Source organism: Anomalospiza imberbis, chromosome 27 (assembly GCF_031753505.1).
Source record: "Anomalospiza imberbis isolate Cuckoo-Finch-1a 21T00152 chromosome 27, ASM3175350v1, whole genome shotgun sequence".
Classification (NCBI taxonomy): domain Eukaryota; kingdom Metazoa; phylum Chordata; class Aves; order Passeriformes; family Viduidae; genus Anomalospiza; species Anomalospiza imberbis.
Window position 1 is genome coordinate 1,387,625 of NC_089707.1, and position 16,359 is coordinate 1,403,983.

The 16,359-nt window shown below is 51.8% G+C and overlaps 1 protein-coding gene across 2 annotated transcripts in view; it reads right to left on the bottom strand.

Moving 5' to 3' along the window:
- The window catches only part of REXO1 (RNA exonuclease 1 homolog), a 44,380-nt gene extending 29,338 nt beyond the window's left edge, over positions 1–15,042 (bottom strand). Inside the window, exon 1 of one of the 2 annotated variants that reach the window (XM_068174157.1) lies at positions 14,728–15,042. In XM_068174157.1, coding sequence (XP_068030258.1) covers positions 14,728–14,917 — 190 coding nt within the window. In that variant the 5' untranslated portion in view covers positions 14,918–15,042. Of the gene's footprint in view, positions 1–7,777; positions 7,836–14,727 lie in introns of those variants that run through there. The other variant, XM_068174156.1, reaches the window with a different exon arrangement.
- Positions 15,043–16,359: the final 1,317 nt, after the last annotated feature.

The window sequence follows — 16,359 nt, forward strand, 5'->3', positions numbered from 1 at the left end:
GGAGCTGACTGTGCACAGAACTATCTGCTTAATTCAATCAAGCCACCAAGGAAGAAAGAGGATTCCAGTGAGAAACTGTGGATTAGGTCTCACTTCCCAATGCCAACACCTAAAGCCCACCAAAAGCCTCCAATATTCCTCAAGGCTCAGTGCTTCTCATGGCAGCTGCAGGAAAACCACTCTGATCTGAACTGACAAACTGAGAGCTGCTGGTAGGAAGGAAAAACTACAACAGGCAACACAACTCAACCACTCAGAGCAACCACCAAGACAAGAACACTGAACACCCAAAACATTTCCTTTTTCCACACTCCCCTCTCCAGAAAAGTCCCTTCAGTGGCCTTTCTTCCACATCCAGCCTGGAGAGGAGAAGGCTCCAGGGAGAGCTCAGAGCCCCTTTTGCAGGGCCTGAAGGGGCTCCAGGAGAGCTGGAGAGGGACTGGGGACAAGGCCTGGAGGGACAGGACACAGGGAACGGCTCCCACTGCCAGAGGGCAGGCATGGATGGGATATTGGTCAGGAATTGTTCCCTGGGAGGGTGGGCAGGCCCTGGCACAGGGTGCCCAGAGCAGCTGGGGCTGCCCCTGGATCCCTGGCAGTGTCCAAGGCCAGGCTGGACATTGGGGCTTGGAGCAGCCTGGGACTGAGGAACATGTCCCTGGTTATGGTGGGGGTGGCTGGATGATTTTTAAAGGCTCCCCCAGCCCACAGCATTCCAGGATTCTAACAATAACAGAAGTTTCAGGAACATTAACAGCTGCTTTTTGACTCTGAACTGTTTTCAGTCCTTGTTTTATCATAGCATCTCTGGATGCTGACATTCCAGAGGAGCTTTTTGTTCTCTGCTGCAAGGACAGTACAACATTGGCTCTCCAACATGATATGCATAAGAACCAAACAAAAAGAGAAAGAGACAGAAAACAGAAAATCAAAAACCTCTCAGGTCTAAGAGGGATGAGAGAATTTCTTGCAACAGTCAGAAACAGATAGTGTTAAAAGAGCCTTTCTACCATTCTCATATGACTGAGGGGTTTGGGGTTTTTTGGGGGGAGGCAGGGGTAGGTTTGGGTTTTTTAGAGATGACACATAAATGTAGAGCTTCCTTTGGCAACAGGAAAAGAATCTGTCTAGCAGTTGGCAGAACTGGCCCCCAAGGAATCAGAATGAAAGAGGTTGAGTTAAAATAAAGGCAGCAGTTTCAGAAAATACTTTTTATACCTTTGGGTTTGCAAGGTTTTTTTTCCAAACCAATTAGCTCCTGATTGGACAGGGACTCTGGGCAACGGCAGCGTGATGTCACCACCTTACACAGGCCTGTCTGAGCCCTGCTCAGAGCCAGAAACGTGGGGAAAAAGGAACAGGGTGCTATTTCTACAACCAGCTCCCCTCCAGCTATTGCAGAGAGCTGTAATGATGACACAAAGAGTGTTTCCAAACCCAGGGCGGGCTCCTCTCTTGGACACCCAGCACAGCCGGGGACAGAAGGAGGGAGCAGCTGATAAAGCAGGGCAGCAGGCACTGGACAGAGCAATTCCTGGTTAGAATTCTTGAAGAAAAGTAGGTAACAAGGAAAAAACATGAACAAACCCATATGCAAACAACAGCAGCATCAAGGCAAGGCTATGTACAGATGATCAGAATTGTTAGGGATAGTATCAGCCTAAGAAGTGATAAGGAGCAGACAGCTCATCTCTGGCCATGGTGTGAAACATCAGCTCCACACTGGCAGAAAGGACCAGTGCACTGGAGCCTGCAGGAGTCAGCTACTACTCTCTAATCTGGACTGAGACCTGAAATTCAGCACAAATATTTGAAGGGAACAGCTGAAAGCCTGATAGTTCATGCAGGGCTAAATATCAGATGGCATGCAAACAGAGAACACAGAGTCTGGATCTAGAGACTTGCCAAAAAAAAAAGGCAACAAACCCTAACCAAACAAAAGCCATCTTGTACATGCAGAAAACCAGACTATTTAAATATACCAGGATCAGGGAAAGCAGAGGGCAACCCCAGCACAGACGTCCTGGCTGCTGTTCACCTCTAGCACAAAACTGCTGGCACATTTTCTGTGGCTGGAATGATGAAAACACACATTATAACCTCAGGACATGCCACAGGCTGTGAGACAGGGCAGGGAAAGAGCTCTCCTGGAAGTGTGGGGGAGGCCTGATGGATTCTCCAGCACTGCTGATCAAAGGCTGCCTGGCCATGAAAGACTTGTGTAAGTGGCTCCAGGATGCCCATCAGCACCATCCCCTCTGGCCAGGAGGCATCTGCAGATAATGCAGCAGAAACACAGCAGGAGGGGTTTTATTTAAACAAAAACATATATACAAAATTATATCTTTTTTATATATTACATTTATCTATATAATATATATTTTTCTATATTATAACATTTATACAAAAATATACTTATATTTGTATCTATTTTATATATATTTATATGCATACATATATGATGAGGCATAAGCACTCAAGTCTCCAAACCAGAGATGTTCAACCTGCCATTTGAAATCAGCTTTTCAGCTGCCAAACTACACTTCCAGAAACCAGGAAAGGGAAGGATCCTCCTGCCACTGGGATCTGACACTCAAATGAGTCTGCTTCATGTTTTCCTTTATTCCTCTTCCCTTCACTAACCTGGGCACTCAGGGTGTGCAGGATGAGCTGCACTGGGGTTGCTGTTCTGATGTAGCAGATGGCTGCAGCTCCTGAGGGAGCAAAAGGATGAGAGGCACTCATAGTGAAATAACTCTTTTTGGAGGGATGGAAAGCAGAGTCTGCTCTGGCCCTCGGGAATCACGAGATAATGAGACTTGAGATGCCAGCTCCTTGCAGGATTGTGAACTAAACACTTTCCAAAGTACAAACTATTTTAATCAATTAGTGTACCTCAGACGTAGGAAATAACCATCCTGAGAAACAAAAGGTGAGGTTACCATCAATATTACAGAAAATAAGTTATTAACATTGATATTATTAATATATAATTAATAATTATATCTATTACATTAATAGAGACATAGAGGTCTCTATGCAGAACCTCTGTGAACATTACATTTAACCCAGAACTGCTTTAGAACATCCCCAGCTGAGCTGTGCTGAGCCATTGCAGCAGAAAATATTGAAATACAGAAAAAGATTCTATCTAAAAAAAACAGGCTGATGGGGTTTTTTCCTGGTTACTGTCATGTTGATTGAAGGACACGAGGCCTCAATTCCAAGGTGGAGCTGGATTATTACAAAGCTTCCCTGAGCCAAACTCCTCACTGGTCCTTCTAGTTTGGGCAACAGGCAAGGGCAGTAAACAAAGCTGACATTAAAGAAGAGTGGGAGAACAAGGTCACCTGTGCGAAGGTAAAACTTATTTTACAGTGAATCATTCCAGAGAAAAGTCCTTCTTTTTTTTGTTGTTGTTGTTGTACAGGCCTCCCACAGCACATAGCTGAGATGCTTTAAACATAGAAAAGCCCAAATGTGTGGCAGGTGAGCTGTAATGATCATGCAAACCTGCAGGTTCCTAAAGCTCATCCAGTGCCACCCCCTGCCACGGGCAGGGACACCTTCCACTGTCCCAGGCTGCTCCAAGCCTTGTCCAACCCTGGACACCTCTAGGGATGCAGCAGCCACAGCTGCTCTGGACAACTGGATGACAACTGCTTCTTCCAGCTCCAACAGAGCTACTCAGCTGCTGCTGCCAGACAAAAAGGCTGCAAAAATTAGAAACTTTCAAACTTACAGCAATTAGGAATTCAAAACAAAAGGCTTTGCTGGCCAAGCTTCAGAGGGACCAGCACGGGTCAAAAGACATTGAACATTTCTTGTAGTGAACCCCCAAGAAGGACACTGAGGGGCTGGAGCGTGTCCAAGGAAGGAAGGAGAGCTGGGGAAGGGTCTGGAGCACCAAGAGCAGCTGAGGGAGCTGGGAAGGGGCTCAGCCTGGAGAAAAGGAGGCTCAGGGGGGACCCTGTGGCTCTGCACAACTCCTGACAGGAGGGGACAGGCAGGATGGTCGGGCTCTGCTCCAGGGAACAGAGACAGGAGGAGAGGGAACGGCCTCAGGTTGGGCCAGGGGAGGTTTAGATTGGATAATGGGAAAATTTCTTCACAGAAAGGGTTGTCAGACATTGGCAGAGGCTGCCAGGGAACTGATGGAGTCCCTGTCCCTGCAGGTGTTCAAAAACCATGTGCATGTGGCACCTGGGAACATGGTTTAGTGGTGACCATGGTGGCTGGGCCGACGGCTGGACGCAATGATCTTTCAGCTCTTTCTGATTTTCAAGCCCTGCTGCTGAAGTCACCCATTGCCCTGGGTCACCTGCAGCTGGCAACAAAAGGTGCATTCATGGGGAGGTGGGGAAGGTGAAAGCTGTCTGGAGTCTCTTTGGGAAAGGAAAAAATAAAGACATTTTTATTTCACGTCATCGGAACAGCTTTGTTGGCTTAGGAGCTCACTGTGTTTACAGTGCCAGCACTCAGCAAAGGGACAAGCTCTGTGATAGCAGAAAAATTATCACCACTGGAAAATCATTCTGAGCTTTGCATTTAACACTTCACAGAATTGACAGTGGTGCCTCAAGAACAAAATGTTTCAGAGAGGTTTTACCAGCAGCCTGAGTTCTGCTACTCTTCAGAATTAAAGAGCGCACAAGAAATGGCAGGTTTTGGCACAGAGCTAATTTGCCAGGAACCAAAGCAAATTTCCAACAATTAATTTAACAATAATATGCAACCACTTGGAAGTAATTAACACTGATATTTAAAATAGTATAGTTCAAATAATTATACAGGGGAAATGGGTTAGCAGGGCAGGGAAGGGGAGCTAAGACAAATGTTTCTTCAACTTTAAATTCAATTCTAGTCCAAGGATTTGTTTTGCTCCTTCTTTGTGTTGTTGAAAAGTAAAACTAATTATAAAATTAAGTGTTAAAAGCAGAGATAACCTTGTGCTGGTCAAGGAACACCAGGAAGCAAGGTTTGAGAGGCATTAGAGGCAGAAGAATCCCTGTGCACTCCCTGGATTTGTTCCTCCAGGGGAGGTATTTAGTGCCACAAAGTACATCATGAACCTCTATAGTCATTTCTTTAATGGAAAAAAATATGCAATTATGAGAAAAGAAAGTCTGATATTAGCAAGGCTGAAAAAAGTCTGAACAGTCATCTCTCACTCCAAGGTATTTTAGCCCTGCTGGAACCCAGCCAGGGCAGCGCTGGTTTCTCCAGGTGTTGTGGCCAGCAGGGCCACCTGTCCCCATGGGCTGAACCCCAGGGGTGACACAGCACAGGGAGGGGGTCACACCGAGGGACAAGAGCAGCCAGACACCACCTCTGTACTGTACTCTGAGCTGTCTCCTCAGCTCAGCCATCCCAGACTGAGGGCAGGCAGTGCCCAGCAAGAAATCATGGAATGGTTTGGGTTGGAAGGGACCTCAAAGCCCATCTCATTCCTGGACACCTTCCACTGTCCCAGGTCACTCCAAGCCCTGTCCAGCCTGGCCTTGGGCACTGCCAGGGATCCAGGGGCAGCCCCAGCTGCTCTGGGCACCCTGGGCCAGGGCCTGCCCACCCTCCCAGGGAACAATTCCTAATTCCCAATATCCCATCCAGCCCTGCCCTCTGGCAGTGGGAGCCATTCCCTGTGTCCTGTCTCTCCATGCTATGTCCAAAGTCCTGATCTCCTGAGACAGGGACCTGCCCAAGGGGATTCATTCCAGCCAGAGCAGCCCCAGAGTGTCCTTCCAAAGCTGGAAGTGTTATCAGGGAACGACTCAGCAGGAAACTCATCAGGGCACATCCCACAAAGCAGCTCAGACAGAAACAACCTGGGATACAGCACCCACCTCCTCCATTTAATCAAGGCAACACAGCTTTGGGCACGTGATAAATGAGTAAAGGAATATTTGACTCTCACAATTAAAAGGTAAATATCCTGTAGATATCTTAAGAGAAGTTTTATAGATTTATAGTTGTGTTTTTCCCCCCTTGTGTTGTTATCAGGGGGTCACCTGGGTTTGGGACATTTGGGAGGGTGGGTTGTTACTATGGCAGCTCCTGACTCCAACCGAGATTTAAGGCAGTGATCTCCACCACCGAACAGAGAAGGAGGAGCCGATGGGCAGAACTTTGGGGGGGGGCCAAAGGGTTAAAAGGCAAAACCTCCATTGTGTGGGTGAGCCCATGATGAGAAAAATCCTCTGCTCCTGGTGCCGTAATATTTTCTCTATTCAGTCTTCTGCTGTATTTTCGATAAGGTTTTAATAAATATTTTACATTCTTGGAAGTGAGTATCATTTCTCACAGGCAGTTTTGTCTCTGGTGCAGCAAAACAAGAATCTGAAAGGTCCTCAAGCCACTGAGCATGGCAGCTTCACCCTCCTGATGGCCTCACAAGGAGTCCCCAAGGACACCTGGGGCTGTCACTGCCTCACACAGCAACACCACTTAAATCCAGGGATGCAAAAGCCAGGACACGATGACCTGGCCCACACCAGCCCATCATTGCCATCCCTCTATGCCCAGAATCACTGACAGTCCCACACACTCTGCTGGAAAACAGCAAAGAGCACAAGGTCTGTGAGACATTTTCCCAAGAGGAAATCACACCACTGGCACATTTTTCCCAGAACTTCAGAAAGAATGTGAGAATCCCAACTGGTTGGATTGGCCAGAACAGGCAGAGGACAAAGGCTGGCACCCAAAATACACCCTGACCCCACAGCCTGTCATGCACAGGCTGGAAGGAGTCTCACCATTTGAAAATCTGGATATCCAATGTTTCAGTTCTTTGGAGATCATTTCCCCTTTCATTTTAGCTATATTACTCCTCAAAATACAGAAAAAGTTGAAATTTTGTTTGGGGGAAAAAAATCCAACAAAACAAACTTAACGGAGACTTGTTTTTTTCCTCTGAGAAAAAGCCCAGAAACCATTTCCGTATCTCCTATGTAGAGATAAAACCAAGGACCTACTCAAAAATGCAATTAGCAGAGCAAGTCTTCTTTTCAAAGAAAAAAAATTAAATACTTTCAAGTATTCTGGTGACTTCTCTCCATTCAACTTTACCTTGAAAACTTACTCCAACCAGCACATTCACAAGCAGAAACACTAACTTTAATTTTCCAGCCTTTCTCTGGCATGCTCCAGATAAGTTATCTTCTCAACACCTGTCTGATTCTTTAACTAGTGTGGGTGAAAAATTCCTGCTTAAGAAAAAAAGAAAAAAAGAAAAAAAGAAAAAAAAAACCCCACCAAAACCCATCTATTTCAACTTAGTCACAACCGCACACTTGGAAAACAAAGTTAAAAGCTAAAGAAAAACACCTTTCAAGCTGTATTACATTAAAACACTTCAGCTGTGACGTATGGAAAGCTAAAAGCAAAACTTAAACTGTTTTTAAAACCTGTCTGGTTTTAAACAATTCAAAAGCTGGAATTAAAACTCTGCAGCTCCTTTAGGTCTCGGACACCTGCAGCTCCACAGCCACTTTTAACCACAGAACCCAACATCCCAGCACAATCCTTTCTTCAATAAAAATCCAAAATCCACAGGGAAATTAAAACCCTCGTAATCCAAACCTTCCAAAGCCAATCTGGGCTTTTTGCACAATGCACATAAGAGGCAGGCGACCCCGGACTCAGGTCTCCTGCTCAATGAATGGTGACCACGTGAAAGCCTCCCTGGAGAAGTCGCTTCTCTCCAGCTGCTCCTTCCCAGCCGCACCGCCCAAACCTCGACCTCACCCCGCGGGACGCCAAAAACTTCAAGAAAAGTTACCTGAGCTGCCCGGGGTCGATAAACACTGCAGGTATTTGTTCATGCTGGAGCCAGCCGCTGCTGCCGAGACACCCCGGCACGGGCTGGAGGCAGCACGCGGTGCCCGGCTGCTGACACAGCACCGTGCGGGAATCGGGGCAGGACCTGCCCCGGTCCCGCCTTCACCCTCCAGTGCTCCCAGCTCGGTGGGGCTCAGAGCGTCTGCAAGGGCTTCCCGACCCCGTTCCTCGTTCCTAGCACTGCTGCCCTCACCTTGGGGGAGTTTCTCAGCGCCTCCTCCTGCTCTCCCCACTCCCCACCTGCGGATGCTGTTGGCTTGGTCTGAGCTCCACACATCGGTGTGCGCAGCGGCTCCCCAAACATCCATCCCGCGGCCGTGCCGTGCCCTCAGCCCGACCCGAACCCCCGCAGCCCCGCTGGGCCAGCAGGGCAGGAGGTGGCAGGGCTGGGGGACAGCCTGGGCCGGCAGGGCAGGAGGTGGCAGGGCTGGGACACTGCCTGGCCCTGCCTGTCGCTGCCTGCCCCAGCCCACGTGAGCCACCCGGCGCCTCCGCCTCGCCCAGCGCACGGAACGCGCTCCGGGAAGCCCTGGATTAGTGAATTGTGCTTCCCAGTGGCGCGGCGGGGCTTGGCTGCAGATTAAAAACATAAATCAGAGGAAGTGTTCAAGTGTCAGGGAAGAGAAGGAGGTCCCGGGAGAGCAGACAAAGGGCTCCTGGGCGGGCAGAGAGGAGCCGGGGACTCACCAGACCTGGCACAACTCCAGCTGTGCCAAACCCAAAATCCTGATAGCTTGATGGAAATCTGCTCCCACCTCCTGCTTTTCACACATCTGGAACTGCCACACGTGGGGAGACTGGGATGTGGGGCGGAATCTCCCCACAGCCACAGAAAAACCAAATATGGGAAGTGTCCTGTGAGGCCACACTGAAATCCCGGCACAAAGGGTACCTGCACCTGCACACCCACAGGAACGCCCCAACCGACAGCACAGGGAAATCACCACAAATCCCAAACTGCTGAAAAGATACATCCCGACCTCACCACCAATTGGTTTTTCACTCTTCATTTCAAAACTTGGTTAAAAATAAAGTCCGCTGGTGGCGTTTTGGTAATTATTCTCCTAAACACAGATGTGGGAGGGAAAAGCAGAATTGATGCCCCCTCCCATTTCACGGACTGGAGCACCCACCACTGAACACCTGCTGTGCTCTGTCAGTGAGATGATACTGAAAACACTTCGGTTTCCACTTGTGCAGTAGCAAATACAGTAACAAAACCTCTTTGCTGAGATGATCTTGCACAATATCAGTTCCAGGAAGGAAAACGCACTGGGAAAGATGTTTTTTCATCCCTTCTACAACACAGTGTGAACATGGTCTGCAATGTGAGTCACATCAAGGCTCTAAATCCCAGCCTGTGCCAAGGCTGCTCCCACCAAACAGGCACAGCCCCTCAGCAGAGTGCTGTGTGAGGAACCTGACAATGGCCCTCACCCCGTGTTGAGGGGTAGTTAAAGCTGGGTTTTAATTTCTGAAGAACCTCTTTAGGTTTTACCAAATATCACAGAACCACAGAATGTCCTCAGCTGGAAGGGACCCTCAGGGATCATCAGTGCAGCCCTGTCCCTGCCCAGACACCCCAACACCCCCACCCTGAGCATCCCTGGCAGCGCTGTCCAAACGCTCCTGCAGCTCTGGCAGCCTTGGGGCCGGGACCATTCCCTGGGGAGCCTGGGCAGTGCCAGCACCCTCGGGGGGGATCGTCCTGGTCACAGCCATCCTCTGTGGCTGCTTTTGGGCAGAAGGGAGAGCTGAAGTGCCTCCCTGCACCAGTGACAGGATCAAGGGTTAAAGCTGGGGAGATAAGCCCAAGGATTTCTCCACACTTGACCTGAGCCCAACGGTGTTGCAGCAGCTCACTGTGTGTCAATCACACAGAGCAGCAGAACTCTGTCCCTGCCACCTTCCACAGATTTGATCCCAGTCTAACCAGCAGAGCTTTGTAATCCAGATAGAAAATCCACACAGCCAGAAAACTGCTCCACAAGCTTTGGACCACATCAGAAAACTGCTGAGCAGCTCAGTACACTCCACTGCAGAACAAAGTACTTCAGACAGGGTGCTGAAAGCCTGGCTGGCTCTTCCATCCCACAAGAACACATGGATCAGGACCTGAGGGAGTGGCTGGAGCTGTGCCAGGGCTTGGCATGGAGCTCAGGGAAAGGTTCTTCCCCCCGAGGGTGCTGGCACTGCCCAGGCTCCCCAGGGAATGGTCCCGGCCCCAAGGCTGCCAGAGCTGCAGGAGCGTTTGGACAGCGCTGCCAGGGATGCACAGGGTGGGGTGTTGGGGTGCCTGGGCAGGGACAGGGGTTGGATTTGATGATCCCTGAGGGTCCCTTCCAGCTCTGCACATGCCAGGATTCTGTGATCAGTGCAGACAAAAGAGCTCAGAGCTCCAGACCTGGGAGCAGCTTTCTGCTCTGGGTTCAAAAACATCCACCTCCAAAACAGCCCCTGACAGCATCAAACCAGCAAACCAGGGCTGCCTACCTTAAGATATTTATGAAGAGCTGTATTATGCCTCTTTTATGTCTTTCAGCATACTCAGGACCTCGACTTTAAAGAGAAACCTATTTTCCCCCTCTACAGCTCTTGAAAAGACGCTTTTAGGACTGAAGGCAGCTCTTCCCTCCTCCTTACAGCGCACGCTTTCAAAGCACTTCACACACATTCAATAATCTTTTCATCCTGCTCTGAAGCAGGTGGGTTTTAGTCGTCTCAGAGATGGAAAAAGCACTTCAGCCAAGTCAGGATGAGAATTTGCAATCTCCAGATTCCCAGTCCTGGACAGAAATCCCCATCAGCCTCAGTGCTCAGCCAGCACAGATTTTTCACAAACCTCCAAGGCACCCACATTCTGTTACCACACAGGCAGATCCCTGCAATAAAACATGGTAATAATTTCCCACACCAAGCATTCCATGTTTCAGACCCCAGCTCAAACGTGCCCCTCACTCAACATGTTTGTATTTACGGACCTGCTTCCAGACAGGAAGGAAAGGGAACTCCTGCCACATCCAGCAGCAGTCAGGGAAAACTCAGTCCTGCTCCTGCATATCTCCAAGGGGCACGGAGGGCTCTGCATCACTGTCCCCCAGTGCCTGGGAGCACACCAGCACTGTGGATCATGTCAGGGATCATGTCATGAACACCTGAACCTTGGGAAGTCTGGAGTGGTGAGGGCGGGCAAAAAAAAGGGGTGGGGGGGGGGGGAACAGTGCTACATCCCACTAATTCCTCTTTCCACATCCTCTCTGCTCCATCTGGCACGTGTCCATGGTCCCCTCTCCCACAACCTGCCAGGGCCAGTTCCACTTGCAGTTTTCAAAAGCTCCTTTCAAAGCTACGAAACTGCAGCAAGAGTTTTGGGGTTCCTGCCAATCCTCTGGTGATCCTCAAACATCAAAGCCAGCCCCAGCCTCGAATCAATATGCTTAGCAGGCTGCTCCTTTAGATGTTACCCTTTTTTTCTAGGCACCATCCCAGAAAACACCAATCTGTGCTGTAGCTCCTGGTGTAGAAACCCACCTGCCTTGGCAAAAAAAAGACATTTTTAAAGCTTCTCTATCGAGTGATGTGATTAAATAGGTCAGACCTGCCCACGTGCATGGTTAGGAGGCTACTTCAAAACAAGACAGGCAGTTCCCCTGGCAGGGAGCAAGCCCTGGGGGATGGAGAACCTGCTCCCAGAAGATGGTTGCTTGGTTCTGGCTGAGCTACTACACCCTCTAGTGTAAATCCTACAGATCCTTCCAGGCCAGGAGCCTCAGGCAGGCAGGGAATGAGAGGAGCACTTCAACCAGAATCCTTCCCAGGAAGCTGAGCCAAGCACCGCAAAATAACTGCAAAACTGTCTCCTGCTCCTACAGGAATCAGGAACATTTTGTGACCTGCTGGAGTCTGTTCTAAAAGCCTGAGACTGCAGCAGGTCCATTATTCATCTCCCATTTCTCAATTGGAATCCCAGAATCCCAGAATGGTTTGGGCTGGGAGGGACCTCAAAGTCCACCCCATGCCACCCCTGCCATGGCAGGGACACCTCCCACTACCCCAGGCTGCTCCAAGCCCTGTCCAGCCTGGCCTTGGGCACTGCCAGGGATCCAGGGGCAGCCCCAGCTGCTCTGGGCACCCTGGGCCAGGGCCTGCCCACCCTCCCAGGGAACAATTCCTAATTCCCAATATCCCATCCAGCCCTGCCCTCTGGCAGTGGGAGCCATTCCCTGTGTCCTGTCCCTCCAGGCCTTGTCCCCAGTCCCTCTCCAGCTCTCCTGGAGCCCCTTCAGGCCCTGCAAGGGGCTCTGAGCTCTCCCTGGAGCCTTCTCCTCTCCAGGGGAGCACCCCCAGCTCTCCCAGCCTGGCTCCAGAGCAGAGGGGCTCCAGCCCTTGCAGCATCTCCGTGCCTCCTCTGGCCTGGCTCCAGCAGCTCCACGTCCTCCTGTTGTTGTTCCCCAGGGCTGGGGCAGCTCTGCAGGTGGAAGCCAACACAGAACCAACATTAAAAACTGGCTGGAGGCAAACCCTGAGCTGAGACAGAACTCACAGACCCCTGTTATGCCAGCCGTGCCATGTGCTGGATGCCAAGAGTTTGGGAAAGAGGCAGGAACGGGCTCTGAGCTGGCTGCAGGGAGCAGCAGGCACTGCCTGGAGCTCAGCCTCCTCATCCTGCTTCTCTCACAGAAACGTCTCCTTGGGAAACCAGGCCCACAATGGGGGCTTTATTTGCCAAAAAAACTCTTCTCTAGGTGCTGTAGATTAGGTTGGATACTAAAAAAATATAGAAATTACATAGAATAGATTCTATATATGATTTTCTATTAAGAATTAAGAACAAGAATAATCTATTAAGAATATAAGAATAAGAATTTCTATCGAGGAATTCTATTAAGAAATTCTATTAAAATTATGTTAAAATTATATAAAAATTATATTCAAATTCTATTAAAATCTATTTTAAATTCTAAAATTTCTGTAAATTTAAATTCTGTAATTTAATTTAAATTCTGTAAATTTAAATTTTAATTTAATTTAAATTCTAAATCTTCTGTAAAAATTCTATTAAAAATTCTATTTAAAATTCTATTTAAAATTCTATTTAAAATTCCTTAATTCTCATAGAATTAAGAAAATAGATTTCTTTCACAGAAAAAGTTGTCCATCACTGGAAAGGGCTGCCCAGGGCAGTGGTGGAGTCCCCATCCTGGAAGTGTCCAAACAACGTGTGGATGTGGCTCTAGAGGACATGGGCTAGTGGTGACCACAGCGGTTGAAGGTTGGATTTGATGAACTTGGAAGGCTTTTCCAACCTTAACAATTCCATGATTGTAAGGAAATTCTTACTCCCCAAAACTCAGGCTGCTTCTCCTGTGTGTGACACGCCCAGGCCAAGGCTAGCAAGGCACTGGGGTATTTTTCTTGCCTTTCACGCTCAGCTTACAGCAACACTTCCAGCCAGCTCTGGGAGCCTCACACACTTCCCAGGGGCACACAGAGGTTTTCCCTTCCCCACTTCAAACTCCAAACCCAGCCCCAGCTGTTATCAAGCACAGCAGCACCCGGTGCAGGCCAAAATGAGCAATTCCAGTTCCAAAACTGACACTCCACTCAGATATTTAAAGACATGCAGGAACAGCATACTGAAAGATAATTATCATCTAAAGAACCATCCTAAAGCATTCTAGGGAGCTTTTAAAATTCAAAAGAACACCAAAATTGGCAACCTCTTTCTCTTTCTAACAATTATCTGCCCGTGACAGCCCTGAGAATGCTTCTTTTATTTTAAACTGAACTAGTAGTGGTGGTAAGCTGGCCTGGTAACCAGGAGATATCAATAATTAATCCTCTTCCAAACTTGAGAGCAACCCAAAGTTAAGTAATCACACAAAAAACACAAGCTAGGCTTTGTTTTGGCAATCACTGCTTCAGATTATTAGAGACTGTCCACGCCAGCATTATTGTGCCATCATACCTAACAGCAATAACAAAGCTTTGACAAAAAGAAAACCAGCAGGGTTCTTCTGGGGAGAAGAATGAAGGCTTTTTTCTCCCAATAAATCAGCAGAACAGCAAATAATGTGTATAAATAAAATGACAAGAGCTGCTGGAAGAACGGACAACAATAGCTCACTATTGATCCTTGTGGGTCCGCTCCAACCCAGGATATTCCACGACTGCCTGATTCACTGGCTTGTTGTGCCAGGCTGCCTTTGAGAAGCCTGGCAGTGCCCTGTGCCACACGAGCCCCTCACGGGGGGGTCTGGCTGACCAGAGCCCCCCGGAGAACCCAGAGAACACAGCACGGGCCCGTGCCTCCCCGCTCCAGGCAGCTCCTGCCGGGATCTAACGGGAGCTGTCAGCGCCACGTGAGCCCAGCGCCCGGAGCGACAAAGAACGGGATCAGGGCAGCGCTGCCCTGCTGCACCTGGGGCTGGCCCGGACCCGCGGGAAGCTGCTCCCCGACACCCGGTGAGCAGCGGGATCCCACCGAGCCCAGCCACCCCCACCGCCCTCGCCCGCTGGGGCCGCAAAGCTCCTTCAGCCCCTCCCTGGACCAAGGGCGAGCTGAGAGCCACGGCCCGGGCAGGGCTGGGCACGGCACACGCAGCCAGAGCCGAGGCACTGACACCGACGGAGCCCGGGATCACCGCACTGCGGAGGGGCTGCCGGGGCGATCCCGCGGCGCTGGGGGGCTGGTCCGGGCCCTGAACGGCGGGGCAGGCGGGAGAGGAGGAGGCCAGGCACGGGCCTGCCCTCGCCGGAGGGAAAACACACGGGGCGGGGGGGAGAAAGCACAACCGGGCTGGGGGCGGCAGAGACGGGAACAGCGGCAGCCCGGGGACGGGGTCGCGGGAAGGTGAGGGGGCACCGAGGCTGGGCCGGGCCGGGCCGTACCTGCGCCGTGTCCGAGCGGGAGCCCCACGCTGGGGTCGCCTGAGGCTCCGGAGGCTCCGCACGGCGCCGGGGCCACCGGGGGGTGCCGGAAGTGGCAGTAGGGCCTGCGGCACCCCCGGCCCGGCCCCGACCCCCCGGCGTTGAGGAACGGGCAGTCGATGCCGCGGAAGTAGCCGGTGGATCTGAGCATCCCGCCGGCTGCGGGGCGGGAGCGGGGCCGGCCGGGCGGAGGAGCCGCAGGCGGCCAGGACGCGCTCCCGCCTCACACGGCCGGTACCGGCCCCGCCGCCATCTTGGGAGCGCCGGGCGCGGCAGCGAGGACCCCGCGACGCCGCTGCCCGCACAGGGCTGCCCGCGGCGCGCCTGAGAGCGGGGCGGGGCTGAGGGAGCGCCGGGAGCTGCGCCGGGATCCTGCAGTGCCCTGAGGCGGATCCGCAGCGAGCGTGGATCCAGCCCCGTCCCTGCACTGCCCCCAACACCCCACCCTGAGCATCCCTGGCAGCGCTGTCCAAACGCTCCTGCAGCTCTGGCAGCCTTGGGGCCGGGACCATTCCCTGGGGAGCCTGGGCAGTGCCAGCACCCTCGGGGGGAAGAACCTTTCCCTGAGCTCCGTGCCAAGCCCTGGCCCAGCTCCAGCCCTTCCTGGGCTCCTGTCCCTGTCCCAGAGCAGAGCTCAGCCCCTGCCCCTCTGCCTCCCCTCGGGAGGAGCTGCAGCCCCCGAGGAGTCTCCCCTCAGTCTCCTGTGCTGCAGCCGATCTGCAGCGTTCCGTTCCCTGGGCATGGCCGGGCTGCAGAGCCGCCATCCAGAGCCAGCGCTCTCAGGGTTGCTCAGGGTGGGATTGTTGGGGTGTCTGCAGGGCCGGGAGTTGGGCTCGATGATCCTTAGGGTTCCATCGCAGCTCAGGATGTTCCAGGACTCTGTAATCCAAGCTCGGTCGGGTTTGGCTGGCGGTTCGACCCCCGGGCTGGAGCACCCCCGGCTGTGGGCACAGTGACGGTCACGGGTTCCTTGCTCTGTGGCCCTCAGCCCAGCATCCTCAGCACAGACCACGCTGGAGCACCATGGACCAACCGGCAGAGCCTGCAGATCTCAGCATGGACCACAGCCCCAGCACATTCCAGTATTCCTGGCATGGACCATGGACCACTGCCCCAGCCCCCAGCCTGCTGCCTCCAGCATGGACCACCAGCCCCAGCATGGATCAATCCCCATGGACCACCATGGACCACCTTCCCAGCACAGACCACTGCCCTGCACCCCACTGCTTCAGCATGTCCCAGCTTGGGCTACCATGGACCAGCAGCCCCAGCACGGCCCCCAGCTCCTGCACAGCCCATCCACCTCAGCATGGACCCCCTCAAACCAGCTCCCTGAGCCCCAGCAGAGCTTGGGCCTCCTGGAGAGCAGCAGGACACTGGACGGGTTTGTGCAGTGACCCGAGGCCGAGGCCAGGCCAAGAACTGGTTCCACCTCCCATGAGGGCCCAGCCCCCTCCTTGCCCCAGGTAGTCACCACACCTGCATTTACCAGTGGGGAAACTGAGGCACGCAGTGACAGCACTTTGGCTGAGCTCAGAGCAGGGACTTGGAGCCAGCCCTGTGGGGTTCAATCAGGTGAGGGGCATCCACAGC